Raw genomic sequence first — 15,609 nt, forward strand, 5'->3', positions numbered from 1 at the left:
GCTATTAATCATATTCGACCTATTATTCATCACACACAGTATATATCTAATCCACATTCGAATTCCTGTAAGATCACCAACAAAAGCAGCCAGTGCTCACAAAAACCTATTTGGACATATTGATTCAGCAGCTGGTGGAGACAGCGAAGAAGAAGCACATAATGACGACCTGAGCGCGCAATCGTCCCAGCCAAAATCAAAGAGGTATGATTCTAGACATGACCTCATAATCATTTTACGCATCGACACAATCTGCACTCAGATGTTTTAAACATATATGCTCTATCTCATAATGAGTCAAATTTATGCAAGCAGAAAAATAGTGCGAACAGCAATGATGGAGATAATGCATCAAAGAACTGAGGTACGGTTGTTGCTGTCAAAAAAAAATACAGACACACAAAACCACACCTAACACTTAAGAATCATATGACAACCAGATATTCCTTACAAAATTAGTTTACACTAAGTTAGTTCTCTTTGTTTTTTCCAGATGGACGGTACGGCCATGTCACTGAAACACAGCAATCTTTTGCTACCGAAAGAAATGTAGGATGAACAACAAATGCATAGCTTCTAACCTGTTCATGTGTACAGTGGTGCACTGCGTTCAACCACTTTGTTTGTACATAGAACTTCAATGCATACCTATTCCCTAGGTAGCTTCAAAACACCTTACTTCTTGTCTACTATTTACCATCAGACATATCATCCTGCCTACTAGATCAGCCAATGTTTATAGATTCTATCGTATGTGTATGAAACCACCTGTTTATCGTGTTGTTGATCTCTTCCGGTGTGCTATACAGAAATGTTCCACTCACAGCAAAAAACAAACCCCACCGATCTCAGCACTTAAGTTACATTATATACGTTCATGCTCGTTGTGATTCGTAAACGAGATACAAAGCTTGCCTGATCCGATTCTTAGTTTGTAAATGATCTAAACAGCTCGCCTAATCCAATTCTTTTATAGGAAAGAAGAGAAAACACACAGAGAAGATGGATATGCCGCACATGAACTAGATTGTCCACACGTGAAGCTTCCAAAAACGTCTGATCCCTTCCGTTTGCTCCACACCACCTCATCCAATATAAAAAAAGAGGAACGGGCCATCCTCAGCCCTCTTCTTCGTCAGCCCACCTAAGTGATTCCCTCCCCGTGACGTCCACACCGCTTCCCATCCAAATCGGCCAGCCAACCAATATAGACACCCAAACTTAGTAGAATCCTCCCGGTCCGCTCCAGTCCCTTCCACACTCTTCTCATCCCCTCCGTCCTCAGCTCTGTTTTGCACACCTCCTATCCGGCCGCGTCTTTCATCGCCGTTCCCCCGAATTGTGCCACCGCTCTATCACCCCCTCTGTTTCCGTTGTCCACCGGAGCTACTATGTTGCAATTTTACCTACGGCCATTGATGGAGTGGTGGTGCATCAGCTGATACCTACAACAGCTTGAAGGCTAACCCTAGCAGCATCGTCGCCGCCGCCGCCAACGTTGCATCGTACCTCGCCGCCAGTTCCAAGAACTCTCAGGTTATGCCTCACATTTCTCTTTTCCGTCCGATTGGTCCTCGCTGCTCCTTAGTTACCTCCTTTTAGATCTAAATGATGCCTTGCTCCAATCATCGATTGGTTGACAGATCCGAGCGCTTCGCTGTTCCTGTCGTCGTAGTTTAGTGCAGTTTTCTGGCCCAAGTTTAACCGTGTGGGAAGTGCTGAGGAACGGTGCTCACCATTGACTCCCCCCTCCACCGCCCTTCCCTAGATTCATTTCGGATTTCCATAGATGCAAACCTAACAAAAACTTACCAAGCCTTTGGCTGCTCCGTAACCCTACACATGCAAATAAATCTAAAATTGAACTGCTTCTATGTACCAAGACTGTAGACACAGGACTCTCTTTGACACTCATACTATTATACGTACTGATTAAAACATTCAGCTTTATGTACATGGCACCTTGTCGATTCACCAACCTGAAGATTATCGACATCAACGAGTTGAAAGATTTGAACAGCACTGTGTTAAGCAACACAGTCCTTGCAAGTGTTCCAAAACAAATCCAAACCTCAATCAATGCTTACGACCTGGTCGAAGCAATCCAGAACCAGCATCAAATCCCACTTCAGGTCCACCATGTGTCATACTATGGACTAGGCTACTTTATTCGCCTACCTACATCAGCAGCAACGGCTCATCTGCTCCGACATGGCTTTGTGTATGTGCACAATTTCATAGTTACTTTTCTGCCATGGAAACCAGACTATGGATCAACTATAGTACCGCTTCGAGACATCCTTACCTCTGTTCCATTCAACCTACACCTAGCTAGAGACAAACGCCTATCAGATCCTTATGAAAGACTCAGCATCCAGGTTTCTGGGACACCACCACAACTGTACTGTGCATCAACAGTTTACAAACTCTTTGACAACCTATGTACCATCAACAAAACACACTTCATACCAGCAGACCTTAGTTTCCACATTACTGCCCATGGCCAGCTCTCTGCAATTCCTAACACAGCGCACATAGGTCTTAGAGGACTAAACGGACTAAATGAAATTGTACACATTTGGCCACTAACATATGAAACTTTGACCAACCAAATGTGAGGTAGAGACACGCCACCTGAGGACCGCGTCTCCGAACTTCGAGGTAATTATACGTACCACACTAATACCATGATGCATTTGTACAGAACCAGTACTAAACTGTAAACTCACACACCTTTTCTCCTATTTCACAGGATATTCGGCACTCAACACATCAGACCGCGAGCGCCTGTTCTGTTCTTCGGATAACGACGATGCAACATCTCGCCTACGAGGTATAACCAAAGACTCCCCTCAGTAATATTTTTTCCAGTACTAACTCAATACCATGAACCACACTAGACTTTTACTATTAGATCAGAAATATACAATTCTGTTTGCGCCTAGACCAGACAAACCAACAGATTATACTCTTCTTTGCATCAGGTACACTTAACAGCACCTCAGACTCAGCCTCTAAATGAAGGATCATTTCCAACAAAGGCAACAAACATTGGTCCTGCAACCAAGCAAACTTTCCTCCACTTCAGCCTCAGCGCGTTCAAATTTCCAAGTGTACACAACAGTTCTACGCTCGACACTTCCAACGACAACACAGATGCTAACTGATCCATCTCCATCATCAACACCACCAGGACCTGCCTATACACCTATGTATAGTATGTGATCTTTCTCGATAGGCCGAACTTTTTAAGTTCGTCGACACCCTATATTGTATAATATGTGCTCCTTATCGCTATGCCATGAAACATACACCTATGTATAGTATGTGATCTTTCTCAGTAGGCCGAACTTTTTTAGTTCGTCGACACCCTATATTGTATAATATGTGCTCCTTATCGCTATGCCATGAAACGGATAAATTTAGCACCTGCTGTCCTTGTAATATATCCTATCTTAATGCTTCCTATCACAGTGTTTTAGCACCTACTGAACTTGCAAGTCTACCAGTATATAAACAGTGCGTCATCAATCGTATGTGCTCCTTGTCAGTACTGGAAATACCGGTATGAGAGATGTGTCACGGGTGCCCAAAACAAATACCGGTAGATCACACGGGCGCGCGAATGCGCGCGCCACCACACTAGTTGTTCACAAATGTGACACATCTCTCATATGGTTTTATAAACTATATGAGACATGTGTAAGATTAGTTAACAATGTATGCTAAAAATTTGTCAAATGAAGAAATGACCAAAATAAAAGTTGTAGATCTTCATGAGTTGAACAACTTTGATATTCATCACTTTTTATGTTGAAATCAATTTGGGTCTCAAATTTTGGTTCGAACTTGTCGTTTTTCAAAAATTCAAATTTGGAAGGTTCAAATTTTGTCAAATGATAAGATGACTAAAATAAAGTTGTAGATATTAATGAGTTGAACAACTTTGGTATTCATCACTTTTTATGTTGAAATCAATTTGGGTCTCAAATTTTGGTTCGAACTTGTCGTTTTTCAAAATTTCAAAATTGAAATGTTCAAATTTTGTCAAATGACAAGATGACTAAATAAAAGTTGTAGATATTAATGAGTTGAACAACTTTGGTATTCATCACTTTTTATGTTGAAATCAATTTGGGTCTCAAATTTTGGTTCGAACTTGTCATTTTTTAAAATTTTAAATTTGAAAAGTTCAAATTTTGTCAAATGATAAGATGACCAAAATAAAAGTTGTAGATCTTCATGACCTCTACAACTTTGGTGTTTATCAAATTTTCATTTGAGATCATTTGGTGTCTCAAAATTATTTTAGTAGTTTTGATTTTAATTGTTTTCCCATTTTTAAAGGTTCAATTTTGCAATTTTAAACTGTTGTAGTTGTTTTAGTTATTGTATATGTAAATATATCTATAAAAAAATAATTATAAAATTTTGTACTGTATTATTTTGCAATTTACTGTATTGTTTATCAAATTTCCACCCCCTCACGTCTGCACTTCACGTCCACCCCCTCCTCGTGTCTGCTCCAAGCCTCCTCTCGCTCTCTGTCTTCCTCACTCTCTGTCATCCGTGGGATTAGGGTTCCTCGTCGCCATGGCCACCGGCCTCTCCTCCGTCGGTGCGGCCACCGGCCTCTCCTCTCTTGGTCTGGCTCCACCCCCCCCCTCTCATTTCTTCTCTCTCAAATCTAGATATATTTTTTCCACCGGCCACAACGAAAGTAAATTTGTGTCGAACTAAGGCTGCTATCTCAGTTGTATCACAGTATAATTTACCTAGACAAGCCGGACATGCTCCTCCGACAGGAGCCCTGTCCACGTCGGCAGAAATTTTTTCCTCCGTCGGATTTTCGAATCGATGGCCCAGATCTCTTGAATCTGATTCTCGTCCGGAGCAGCTTCCCGTCGTCCTCTCCAGCTTCTTCGATTTCTTCGCGCTCTTATTTACCTTCTACGGCTTCTTCTCAGAATCCAGCGAAACGAACATAATATCCAGCTTCTGATTTCCCTTCCCCAAACCTCTGCTTCTCCTTCCCCTTCCTCGCTCTCTCTCGTCCGCTCCCTCCCTCTCCCGATCTCTCCCGACGCGCGGCCAGGGCGGCCACCGGCGCCAGCAGCGCGGCGCGGCTGTGGTCGCCCTCGTCCTCGTCCTCCGCCTCCCCACGGCGTGCCGGCCGGGCAAGTGCCGTCGGCTCACCGCGCTCCCCGGCCTCTGCCGCGACACCGCGCGTGGCCGCCGGCGGTGGCTGTCCCCGGCCACGGCGCAGCGTGACCAGGCCCTGCCGGTGGCTGCCCGCCAGCATGCCTGCCCCCCGGCGCCGCATCCTCCTCTAGCCCGTGGGCGTTCATATGCTACAGGAAACCCTAGGTCGGGAGCTCCTAGCGCCGAACCCCGCCCCCGACTCCTCTCTCTCTCTCTCTCTGCCACACCGAACCCGCCCCCGGCTCCTTTCGCTCCCTGTGGCATGTGCACCTAGCTAAGGTCCTCCTATGGCTGTAGTTTGATTTTATGCCTCTATATTTTTTTAGATGTACCTCGATTTGTTTGTTGCAGGTTCCTGATTTGGTACACTTTGTCAAGCATGGCCGGTCGACAAGAGGTGCGTGTATTCATGCATCCTTCTGAGATACGATTCAGCATGTTCAGAACCTTTGTTACATGGCTGTTAATTTTTTTTTGGTGCATACTAATGCTGCTTTGGTTGTCTGCAAAATTATTTGTCTGTCAACTAATGCTGCTTTCATTTCTTGGTAGTTATGCTGGTTATGACTACGTAAGTTTAATAGCAATATGATAAAATCCCCTGCAGTGCTCTTTTTTTCTTATATGTTGGTGATTTCCAACATGTAAAGGAATTTGTAAGAACCCATGGTAGGTGCAGAGAGGGATTCTTAGCTACAACCTGCTTGGAAATTGCATACAATAGTTAAGATCCTGCATTATTACCTCTAAAGAATATGATAAAATATTAAAATGCAGTTCCCAGAGGTAATTCTGCCGTGGTTCTATGCAGTTCTAATTTTGTGAAATTTAGTCCATGTTAGCTTAAGTGCCATTCAAATTCTAGATTTCTGGTTAGCGGTCAAATTATGACCGCAAAATCACATCCTTTTCTGATTTTAGAGGCGATTTTGGGGTCACTCCGTATGTACTCATTATGTCGCTACTTCAACTATGCTTAATCTACTATGGTTGTGTAATGTTACCAACTACTTACCTATCTATTTTACTGCTAACTCGGTTTCTGCATTGAAAGATTCAATATATATTTTCGAATGTGAACTTACCTGTGTCTACCAACGCGCGCAAGGGCGCGCGCCTTCCACTAGTCAGAAACACATCAGATATGCTATGTAATTCTTGGTTTCAGACATCCTCGTCTTCTAGTTATCTTCACCAGTGGAAGCAGTGTACTATAAGGCCAAACTTGTAAGATGGTGATTGCAAGTAAAGGGAGATGAAGAATCTTCTGAGGTTGCCCATACAAAGCTAGTCCTAATCCAGTAATCCTATAATATATAACTACCTAGCATCAAAATATAATAGTACCCCCGACTTAACTAAAAGCTATGCTATTTTTCAACACTAAGCTGTTTTTACCTCAGTCCTAAATTGTTGCTGCTGTATGCAATTTACAAGGGCAGATAACCTCTCATCAATACACTGAACCACAACTTGATCAGGCAAGCAGTTCCTCAGATGTTGAAGCTCTGCAAGAGTTTGAAAGCACACGGGGGACACAGGTCATCACTATTCAAAAGTATGCCATTAAATACAATCTCAAGTGATCAACACAAATGATTTTAGAAGTGCGGCACACAGTATATGTACCTCCTAGTTCACATGGTGCTGCCCAGGCACATCTTCAGTGATTTTTTTTTTCATTCTGCAAAATTCAACCACCAAAGTTTTTTAGTCAAGAAAAAGACATGTCCCAGAGAAAGATCTCAGTGATGCCAGATAAACTTACAAGTTAAGCATGAGAGGTGTTTCAACGTAGAAATGGACTGAAACTTTGGTATGGTTTAGTAGATTCTAATGAATCAAAGACCAAAGTTTTCTATCAGTTAAAGAAGCCCTTCATATGCAAAGTATAACTGTCCGCTAAAGAGAGCTAAACCTTGTAGTCATTTGATCGAGCATATGGTGGGTGTCGTCCATGGCACTGTCCCTCGCAGCTAGATCCATATATGTTGTGTCGTGTAGTACTAAGAGAGAGTGAGTTCCATGTAGTTGCTTAAATGCTTCTTATTGGTAGTGTTTATTTCTCTTTTGTGAAAAAGTCGCTGTAATCTTTCTCTGGTTAGTCCTTTAGACATGATCTTTGCCTCATGTCAGTATGTCACTAAGTAAACCTTGGCACAAGGATTTAGTTCAAGTGGTTGATTTTGTTGAATCCTGTCATCATCAGCTTGTTACTGCAGTCTATCCCTGAAATTGGCTTAAGTGACGTTCTCCTTTGTTTTCATACCTTGAACCTGATTAAGTTGTTATTTGTGTATCTCGTACCAGATTTCAGGACGAGATAAGTTTTTGAAGGTCATAGAGTTTCTTCGCCGACAACTTCATCAAGATACACTGGTAGGAATATAATTGTCAGTTCTATGAGAATTTTATCTATGACACTGGAATTTTACTGAGTTGTGGTCTGTGTTGCCAACAATTTGTCTATATCAACAATGCATTTTCGCCAAACCCTGATGAACTGGTAATTGACTTGTATAATGTAAGATTCTAACTTAAATGTACTTGTACCAAGCTTTACCTTGGAAATTGATATCTAATTATCTATGCAGACATTTTGTTCGATATGCTATCTCCACATGTATCTGTACCACTTTGTCACAACTTGCAACATCCAAACTTGAATTTCTTTTAGTAATTGGTTTCAATATATGTTCTATGCTCTATACACAAAGTCTGGGAACTAAAAATAAAACTTGGGATATTTCCAGCTTCTATATATGTGGTGTGGTACTGTTTTTGTTGGGTTCAGGGTTTGTGCAACATGGAAGCTTTACACCTGATTCCTGAGAAAATTGATTTTATAGCACATGTAACTTATGGTAGTGTCATCTAAGTGCATCAGCTGATTCTTTCATTTTTGGACTACCTGGCTGTATACCTCTAAGTGCATCCAAGTTCTTCACTCCTGTGAGTATCTTGGTCTAGTGATAGCTCCAGTGTGCTTCATCTGTCATTTCTCGTTTTGCACTAAATTAGCATGAGTTAAGATTGAAGTTTGTGGTTGCACTGATATCAACAGCCTCCTGAAAGATTGTAGAAAATCTGAGATAAAATTCTATATTTCTGAGAGAATGATAGAACTGTCACAGTAGTTTTTGATAAATTATTTACTCTTGTCATGTTTTTCAACATGGAAGCTAATACTTGCGCCTTCTAAAGTTTTCAACATGGTCTTGTGTTTGTGGATGTATATATGTATATTTGTGGCGGTCAGATTCAAATTTGAATTATATATATGTGGTCAGATTTGAATTTGAATTATTTTTTTTGCTGAAAAATCCACTGTAGGGGCGGTTCTTGATTGAACCGTCCTTACAAATACACACAGCAGGGGCGGCTGGTGATACAGCCGCCCTTACAGAAGTCCACTACAGGGGCAGCTGATATTACCAGCCGCCCCTACAGAGGGCACTGTAGGGGCGGCTGAAAACACCAGCCGCCCCTACAGAGGGCACTGTAGGGGCGGTCAGAAAACCGCCCCTACAGAGGTACCCTCTGTAGGAACACCTTGGGAGGAGCGGCTGGCGCAGCCGCCCCTACAGAGGTTCTAGAGCCGCCACTATAGTTAATTTCTGTAGTAGTGATTATATATTTTATTTTGGATTAAGGGTAAATCAGTCATCTTCTTGACAGACCATGGGCACGGCGAGCGTGTGCACCCGCGGCCTTCCTCCGAGGCTAGCACCGTGTCGAGCACAGCGAGTGCCTTCCCGGACATGCTCTTGTCGGCGTCTACAAGAGCCTCTACAAGCACGGGGACGAGCCCCGCGGTGGCAAGGCGTGCCGCGATGCGCTCATTGTATAGCACCAGGTGGTAGGTGGCGACCATGCCGGCCATGGTTGCCTGTGGGCAGAATGGAGACTTGATGATCTTTGCCAGCGCGTCTATGACCTCGTCGACCGTTAAGCTCAGATCAGTGACCGCCCTGTCGCATGAGAGACCTCCTTGATCGCCAGCACGATGTTCAGCCTTCCAGCCAAGCTGTCGTTCTCAGCAATGCAGACCAATGCCGCCAGGAATGCCTCATGGACGCGCCCCGCAGGTGCGGCGTCAGTAGCAGCAGCGAGCGACTCGAAGAGGAGCCTGGAGGCCTGGACGGGCGTGACAAGGATCTTGGGCGTGGGGATCCGCTCGACGTCGCGAGAGTGGTTGGCGACGCACTAGTCCTGGATGACGCGGCGGATGGCGTGGTTGGGGATGAGGACCTCGTGGCGGAGCAGCGCCCTGTCGGCCCTGTCGGAGCTGAACGATGTCCCAGAGGGGCCAGATAGAGGGTTATGCGAAGGGCATAACCTCAGTTATGAAAATACCCTCAATATTACAAATTATATTTAATAAATAATGTTTCTCAATTAGTTAGTTAAAAAAATAAAAAAAAAAATAAAAGTACCTGCAAGTACCAAGGTACTTTCCCAACCATTGTAAAAGATCTCATGTTTATATACTCATTTTAAGATACTCCAAATCTTACTATGCGATTTTTTTTAAAATAGCCTATATTTTTTAATATATTATTATAATACCATTATAGTAGTATATAAAATAAGTATAACCATTCTATGTATACTTGCATACTTGATGTACATACTACCATAGATGGTCTAGTAAGATCGTATACTCTGTCTATATGTACTTTATCGAGCCATATATATCCTAAATCTAAAGATATAAACATGGGAGTAGTTACTCCCTAGGAGTAGGAAATAATTGCCCTATAAAATATTTACTATAGTTCATATTTTTATAAAAGTAATTTTCATACAAAATAATTATATATATTAAATTAGCTTAAAATTTACATTCCTTGATGCAAAGACGCCACGTCGAACCTCCATGCAGCCAAGATCTCCAAGGTCAGCGCCATAGCATGCGGCACCGAGCTGTGTAACCTCGACGCCAAAGGTCACAGCGCCGACCCTACGTCCAAATACAGGAAAAAGGCACCCACTGGTATAAATGTGAATATTTTTTTGTAAGAAGAGTTAAAAAAAAGGCGGTGTGGGTCATAGGGATTTAGGTTCGCTACTCGCTACCATGCATTCCGCGGTCTATAATAAAAAATTTACAATTTACAAGATGGTAGGGATTCTATATATAACTTGGTGTTTCAACAAAGAAACGGTTCTATAAAGTTAGAACTATATATATGCATGAATCAGTGGCAGAGTCAGAATTTTTCATGTTGGATATTACTAACATAAAGATATAAACACAAAATTATATGTGATGTAAGTATGAGCGCAAATAATTCACATTATAGATATCACTGGTAGTTTAGAAAATGTAATTCATGCAGACTACTAGTTTGTTTGTCATTTTTGAAAACTCTATAGAATGTACTAGAAAGACCGGCGCGGCTTTGCCACGCCCACTTTAAAGATTGGCCAGTTCATCTCTTTGATGCGTTGCTGGATTTATAGTTACTGGGACTGCTATAGCGACCATACAACATACATGGCCTGTGCATGATATCAAGGGGAGATAATAAGCAAACCGGAGCATTATTGTACCAGGGCCTTGTACTACTTTGTTTTGCTAGTTGTTGTTTTTTTTTATTTTGCTTTGCAGTGACATGAAACATCGATGGTACTTTGTTGAAGCTGTTAGTTAGTTCAGCCGAACAAGAGCAACTTCAACAGAAGAGCTATCCATGTTGTATAATCTATATTTGACTATTTTGGGAAAAATGAGAGATTCCAACAGCTATTGTATCTGGCTTTCTAAAATAGCAAGTCATGTATCCAAGAGTTCTCGAATGCTAGATATAGCTTGCATGTGCCACTAACCATTCTCCTCACCTTATTGGAAAGGTTGTTGGAGTTTTCTATTTTTTTGCTCGGGTTTCTATTTTAGAGGTTGGTTAAATCATGAGTTTAACCATTTATTTTTACCAACTCTGTTGGAGTTGCTCTAACTTTTGCATAATGAAAGCCATTTTTTGAGCTCTTGCTTTGTCTATCATAATTAAGCTTATAGTTGGCACTAAATTTACCTATAGATTATACGAGGTTTACATTTATATTCTGATTAATCTATACTGAGTTTATACATCAAAATATGTATTTTGGTTTATTATTTACTTATGATCAAAATTGTAACACTACCAGTGAAGTTTGATCATATTTGGTGCTAACAAGTTCTGCCAAAATTATATTTATTTATATTGTAACACTACCTCTTGAGTTATTAGACGCGCCTTGAACCTCAACACCAGATCTTGGCATGTGGTGGGTTCAATGGCACGAAGTACTGCCCTGGCTTCCTCCTCTGTAATGGGTGAGGATTATCTTCTTCTAAAAGAGATGATTTTGATATTGGTTCCAAAGAAGACAGCTTTTCATCGTTGACAACCAATGTTCTAGTTTCCTATATACCAAGAAATAGGGCAATTTTAAAGCAAAGAACCTGGTGTAACTTATGATTATATGACTGCAACTCAAATTTCACGTGTGTAGTGTGGAGAATGAAGAAACTGCATACAGGTTCTATCTTTATCTTTTTGGAGGTTGCACCATTAGAAGTATTTGCATCACCACCCCCTGATTTCCTCTTGAGTGGATTTGGATGAAGGTGCGGCGCTATACAAAGATGAGTTCTATTCCACAAGATTAGGTTTGCTAAGGTGTCCCACCTCCTATGAAAGAATATGTGAGTTCTTAGAAGAATTGTGATCATTACATCTGTGTGCTTTTGCCGTCAACATCAGACTCATGTTCCTGAAACAGAGAAAAATTAGGATAAGTATTTACTAACTCTATTAAGAATTTAGTTAGACTTTGTAAGTAAAGATAGTAACACTGTTTTTGTTACCTCAATATTCGCCTCTGCAATGTGAGACTAGATTTTAATCTTTGTTCACTGCTCACTGTTTTTTTTACTGTAATCATTTTTTAGTTTGAATAAAATAGCATACGTACCATCCTTAGGCATTATTAAAATGAATGAATACTTAGTTTGTAAGTACTGTATGATGAGATCATATATCATAATAAAAGATAGTCTCAAAAAGGGAGAGAGAGACCTTGTTTTTTTGTGCCAAGAGCCCATATTATGTGTTCTGCCTATGTGATGATCTATGCTTGGAAATAATATGGCTGTAATGTTGCTTTTAATGTTCTGTAAAATCTACAAGATTACTGTAAATTAGTAAATGGTTGCTACCCAGTGTCGCCACACCAGAAGGGCCTGAATGCCATATCAATGCAGATGAGCACAACACATAGGCAAGGCAGATGAGCCTACAATTAAGATGATGAGTCTATCCTTAACTCTGAAGAATAATACCATAGATTATCTTATTTCCTTTTGTTGTTTTCACTTGGCAGAGCATGAAACCTGATGCTTCCATGAATGATGCATTTACACATTAATTTAAGCACTGTCGCATAGATCAATCTCGAGAAGAGATTTTTGATACATGCCTGTCTAACCTAAGCTGTTTGCTCTCGCTGGCGATGGTGTACCAAGTTTGACCTCATACTTGATAAGTAAGACAAAATCAGTTCAGTTATTGGAAGATGTCTATTTGGCTGATTGTAGGTAACATCAAGAATAGAATGTTTTGAACAGGAGGGACCAAGATATCTAAAGTAGTTAGCAACTCGGCATTGCATTATCAGTGTTTATGCCAAATTTTATTACCTAAGGAAACACTAATTACCAAAGCTCTTGTTGTTCTTCACATACTTGAACAGGAACTCGTCTGTAGGAAGATTCTCATCGCACAAATAGTACTCCAGCTTCATGTTTTAGAATGCAAACAGATCAGATAAGCAAATTTAGGAGTGAACGTATTGAGCAGAAACAGCGCATACGGGAAGAGAAGTTGCAGAGGGAAGGTCCAAAGACAGGTGTTCCGTCGCGATGCCGTCGAGAAGCGGAGCCAAGCAGTCCATACCGGAGGGCAGGGCTTCCTCCATCTCGACAGTATGAGGCGGATTGAGCTCGTCGCCGACTGCAAGGGGCTCGGGTGCGATGGCGTCGACAAGAGGTGGAGCTTTCGAGGCCCCAACGCCGGTCGTAGTTGTCGCTGGCGGCTTCAGGTGGAGGCGTACGACTGTGGGCTCAAGGAGAGGATCGGGACGGTCTGGGCTCGACGCCCTGGCGGTAGCACCCGACATTTTGGACACCGCGGGGAGGTGAGGGATGAGGCTGCGGCCGCGGCAATGGGAAGGGAGTCGGAGCCGGTGGACGAGCCGGGGTGGCCACAGCCGCCGTGCCTGCGCCCGCCGCCTGCTCCGGGGTGGCCGGAGCCGCCACTCCGGGCAGCTGGGGCCCCCGCCCGCGCCGGGATGGCCGGGACCGAAGCGTCCGGGGCCTCCGCGCCTGCGCCGGGATGTCTCGCTGGTTGCAGGCGCCCGTGCCACCGCTCGACGTATGAGCCCATGATGGCTCCCGAGGTTTCAGGTCTACAACGAAACGGGTAGAGACCAAACCGATCCGCAATCGAACGGCCACCATCACAAATTCACCAGATCGAACGGCTTATGGCTTAACGGGCGATGTGGCACGATGGTTAGCCCGCTTTTGGAAGCAGGATTAGTATATAGAGATGTCAAACACTTGGTTGTTGTGTAGTCATCCAGCTATGGATTGCCTTGCAGTATAATAAGGATATACCTTTTGACATACAGATTGATAATTTGGATTCTTTTTCCCTGCTCTACGTTTACACCCCTGTAGGCGAGAACGACGCCGGATGGCCGACTAATCTTCGCTGGAGGAAGTTGTTATTGCAAATTCGATCTAGGACCCCCGGCTGCACGCTTTGTCCAGAGATAGAATCGACGGACGAACGTGCTCGGCAGCTTTTTTCTGAGAAATGCGTTGGATGGGATCTGGAAAGCGAGTGACGCGCCGACAGCTCCACCAGCAGCAGCATGCACGACCACGACCACCGCTTGGACGGAGTCGAGCCGTCGTTGCCCACCTACTATCCATGTACTCGATCGGCGTGCTACCTACGCTTTCCAGTCCCTCGCGACACGTGTTTCCTGCTGGTTGGACGAGTCGAGGCAATCATCAACAGCCCACATGCTTGCTCTAGTGACCTTTGTCAATTGGTTTGTTCGAGAGGAAACGAATAATCTAGTACTCCTACTTGATTCTTCTTTTATCAACTAATAGTCGCAAAATTGAGCTCTGATCTGATGTGTTCTTCGCACATTTCGATCCGTCTCTGTAGATTCTTTAAGCGTACTAGTAAATCAGTTCTGCAAATCCAAATCCCGCTGAATACTAATGAAGATCGAGTCGATCTGAAATCTCAATCTACTACATGTCATGTAACACCGAAGAACGACAAGGTGTGCATACAAAGCAGCCGTAGATCGACGTACATACAAGAAGCCATGGCCGGAGTCGCAAGCAAGAGGTAGATCGAGCAGCTAGGTACCTAAGCCTTGACGTTGACGGTGTACTGGACGACGGTCTCCCCGGAGGTGGCGCCAGAGTCGATGGTGTGCGCCTGCACGTACCCTCGCGCCATGCGGAACTTGCCGCTGCCGCCGACGATGCTCATCTCGCGGACGTCGCTGAGAACCTCGTTCCGCCCCACGATGGAGAGCGTGCTCCCGTTGTGCTCCCCGCCCGTGAACACGAAGTTCATCACCATGAGGAGGCCGAACGTCTTCTGGTCCGCGAACGTGTAGGTGCCCTGGGCGCGGCCGATCTCGGTGCCGGACGCGCGCGTCGGGCCCGTGGTGAGCGGGTCGTCGATGGCCACCATGGCGCCGAAGGAGGTGGACGAGGTGCTGGAGGAGGACGCCTGCGCGATGCGGACGGCTGTTGGGGATGTACCGGCTACGATGTCGTGGAAGTATAGCTTGAAGGTCGTGAAGCCGGTGTCGTCGGCCGCCGTGGCGTGGGTGGCGGCGGCGCAGAGAAGGAGGAGGAGGAGCGTGGTGGTGGTGGCGGCGGCCATGGCGATGGATGGTGGTGGTGGAGGTGGAGGCGGGCGGGCGAGATGGGGTGTCCACTGGATATGTAACGGACAGCGGTGGGTGGGTGGTGGGACCGTTGGAGTAGTTGGTAAAGAGCAGCGGGGCCGGTAGGTGAGGTGTGTGTGTATATATATATATATATATACCCCTTCCGTTCTCTTAAACAAGTCATTTTGGTATAACACGGTCTTTAAGAAACGACTTTGACTGTAACTTTTTGCTATAAAATATAGTTAATATATACTTTTATAAAACTACATTTCGAGATGAATCTGCTTACATCACTTTTATATTTTCATACTCAACTTAAAAGAAGTTATTTGTAGTCAAAATTTAAAATATTTGACTTAAGACAACCTCAAAACGACTTATTTTAGATAATTAAAGCGAGTATATATATATATAATTTCCATGTACCCG

At 43.5% G+C, this 15,609-nt stretch overlaps 1 protein-coding gene across 1 annotated transcript; it reads right to left on the reverse strand.

Annotated features, from left to right (window-relative positions):
- Positions 1-14,458: 14,458 nt before the first annotated feature.
- Positions 14,459-15,221, reverse strand: LOC136489923 (dirigent protein 22-like). Its single transcript, XM_066486436.1, has one exon. It carries the CDS (start codon positions 15,168-15,170, stop codon positions 14,643-14,645), a length of 528 nt encoding a protein of 175 aa, XP_066342533.1. The 5' UTR covers positions 15,171-15,221; the 3' UTR covers positions 14,459-14,642.
- Between the last annotated feature and the right edge of the window lie 388 nt (positions 15,222-15,609).

This window comes from Miscanthus floridulus, chromosome 10 (assembly GCF_019320115.1).
Source record: "Miscanthus floridulus cultivar M001 chromosome 10, ASM1932011v1, whole genome shotgun sequence".
NCBI lineage: Eukaryota > Viridiplantae > Streptophyta > Magnoliopsida > Poales > Poaceae > Miscanthus > Miscanthus floridulus.

Coding starts and splice junctions, on each gene's coding strand:
- LOC136489923 (XM_066486436.1), bottom strand. CDS start 15,170: ATGGCCGCCGCCACCACCACCACGCTCCTCCTCCTCCTTCTCTGCGCC.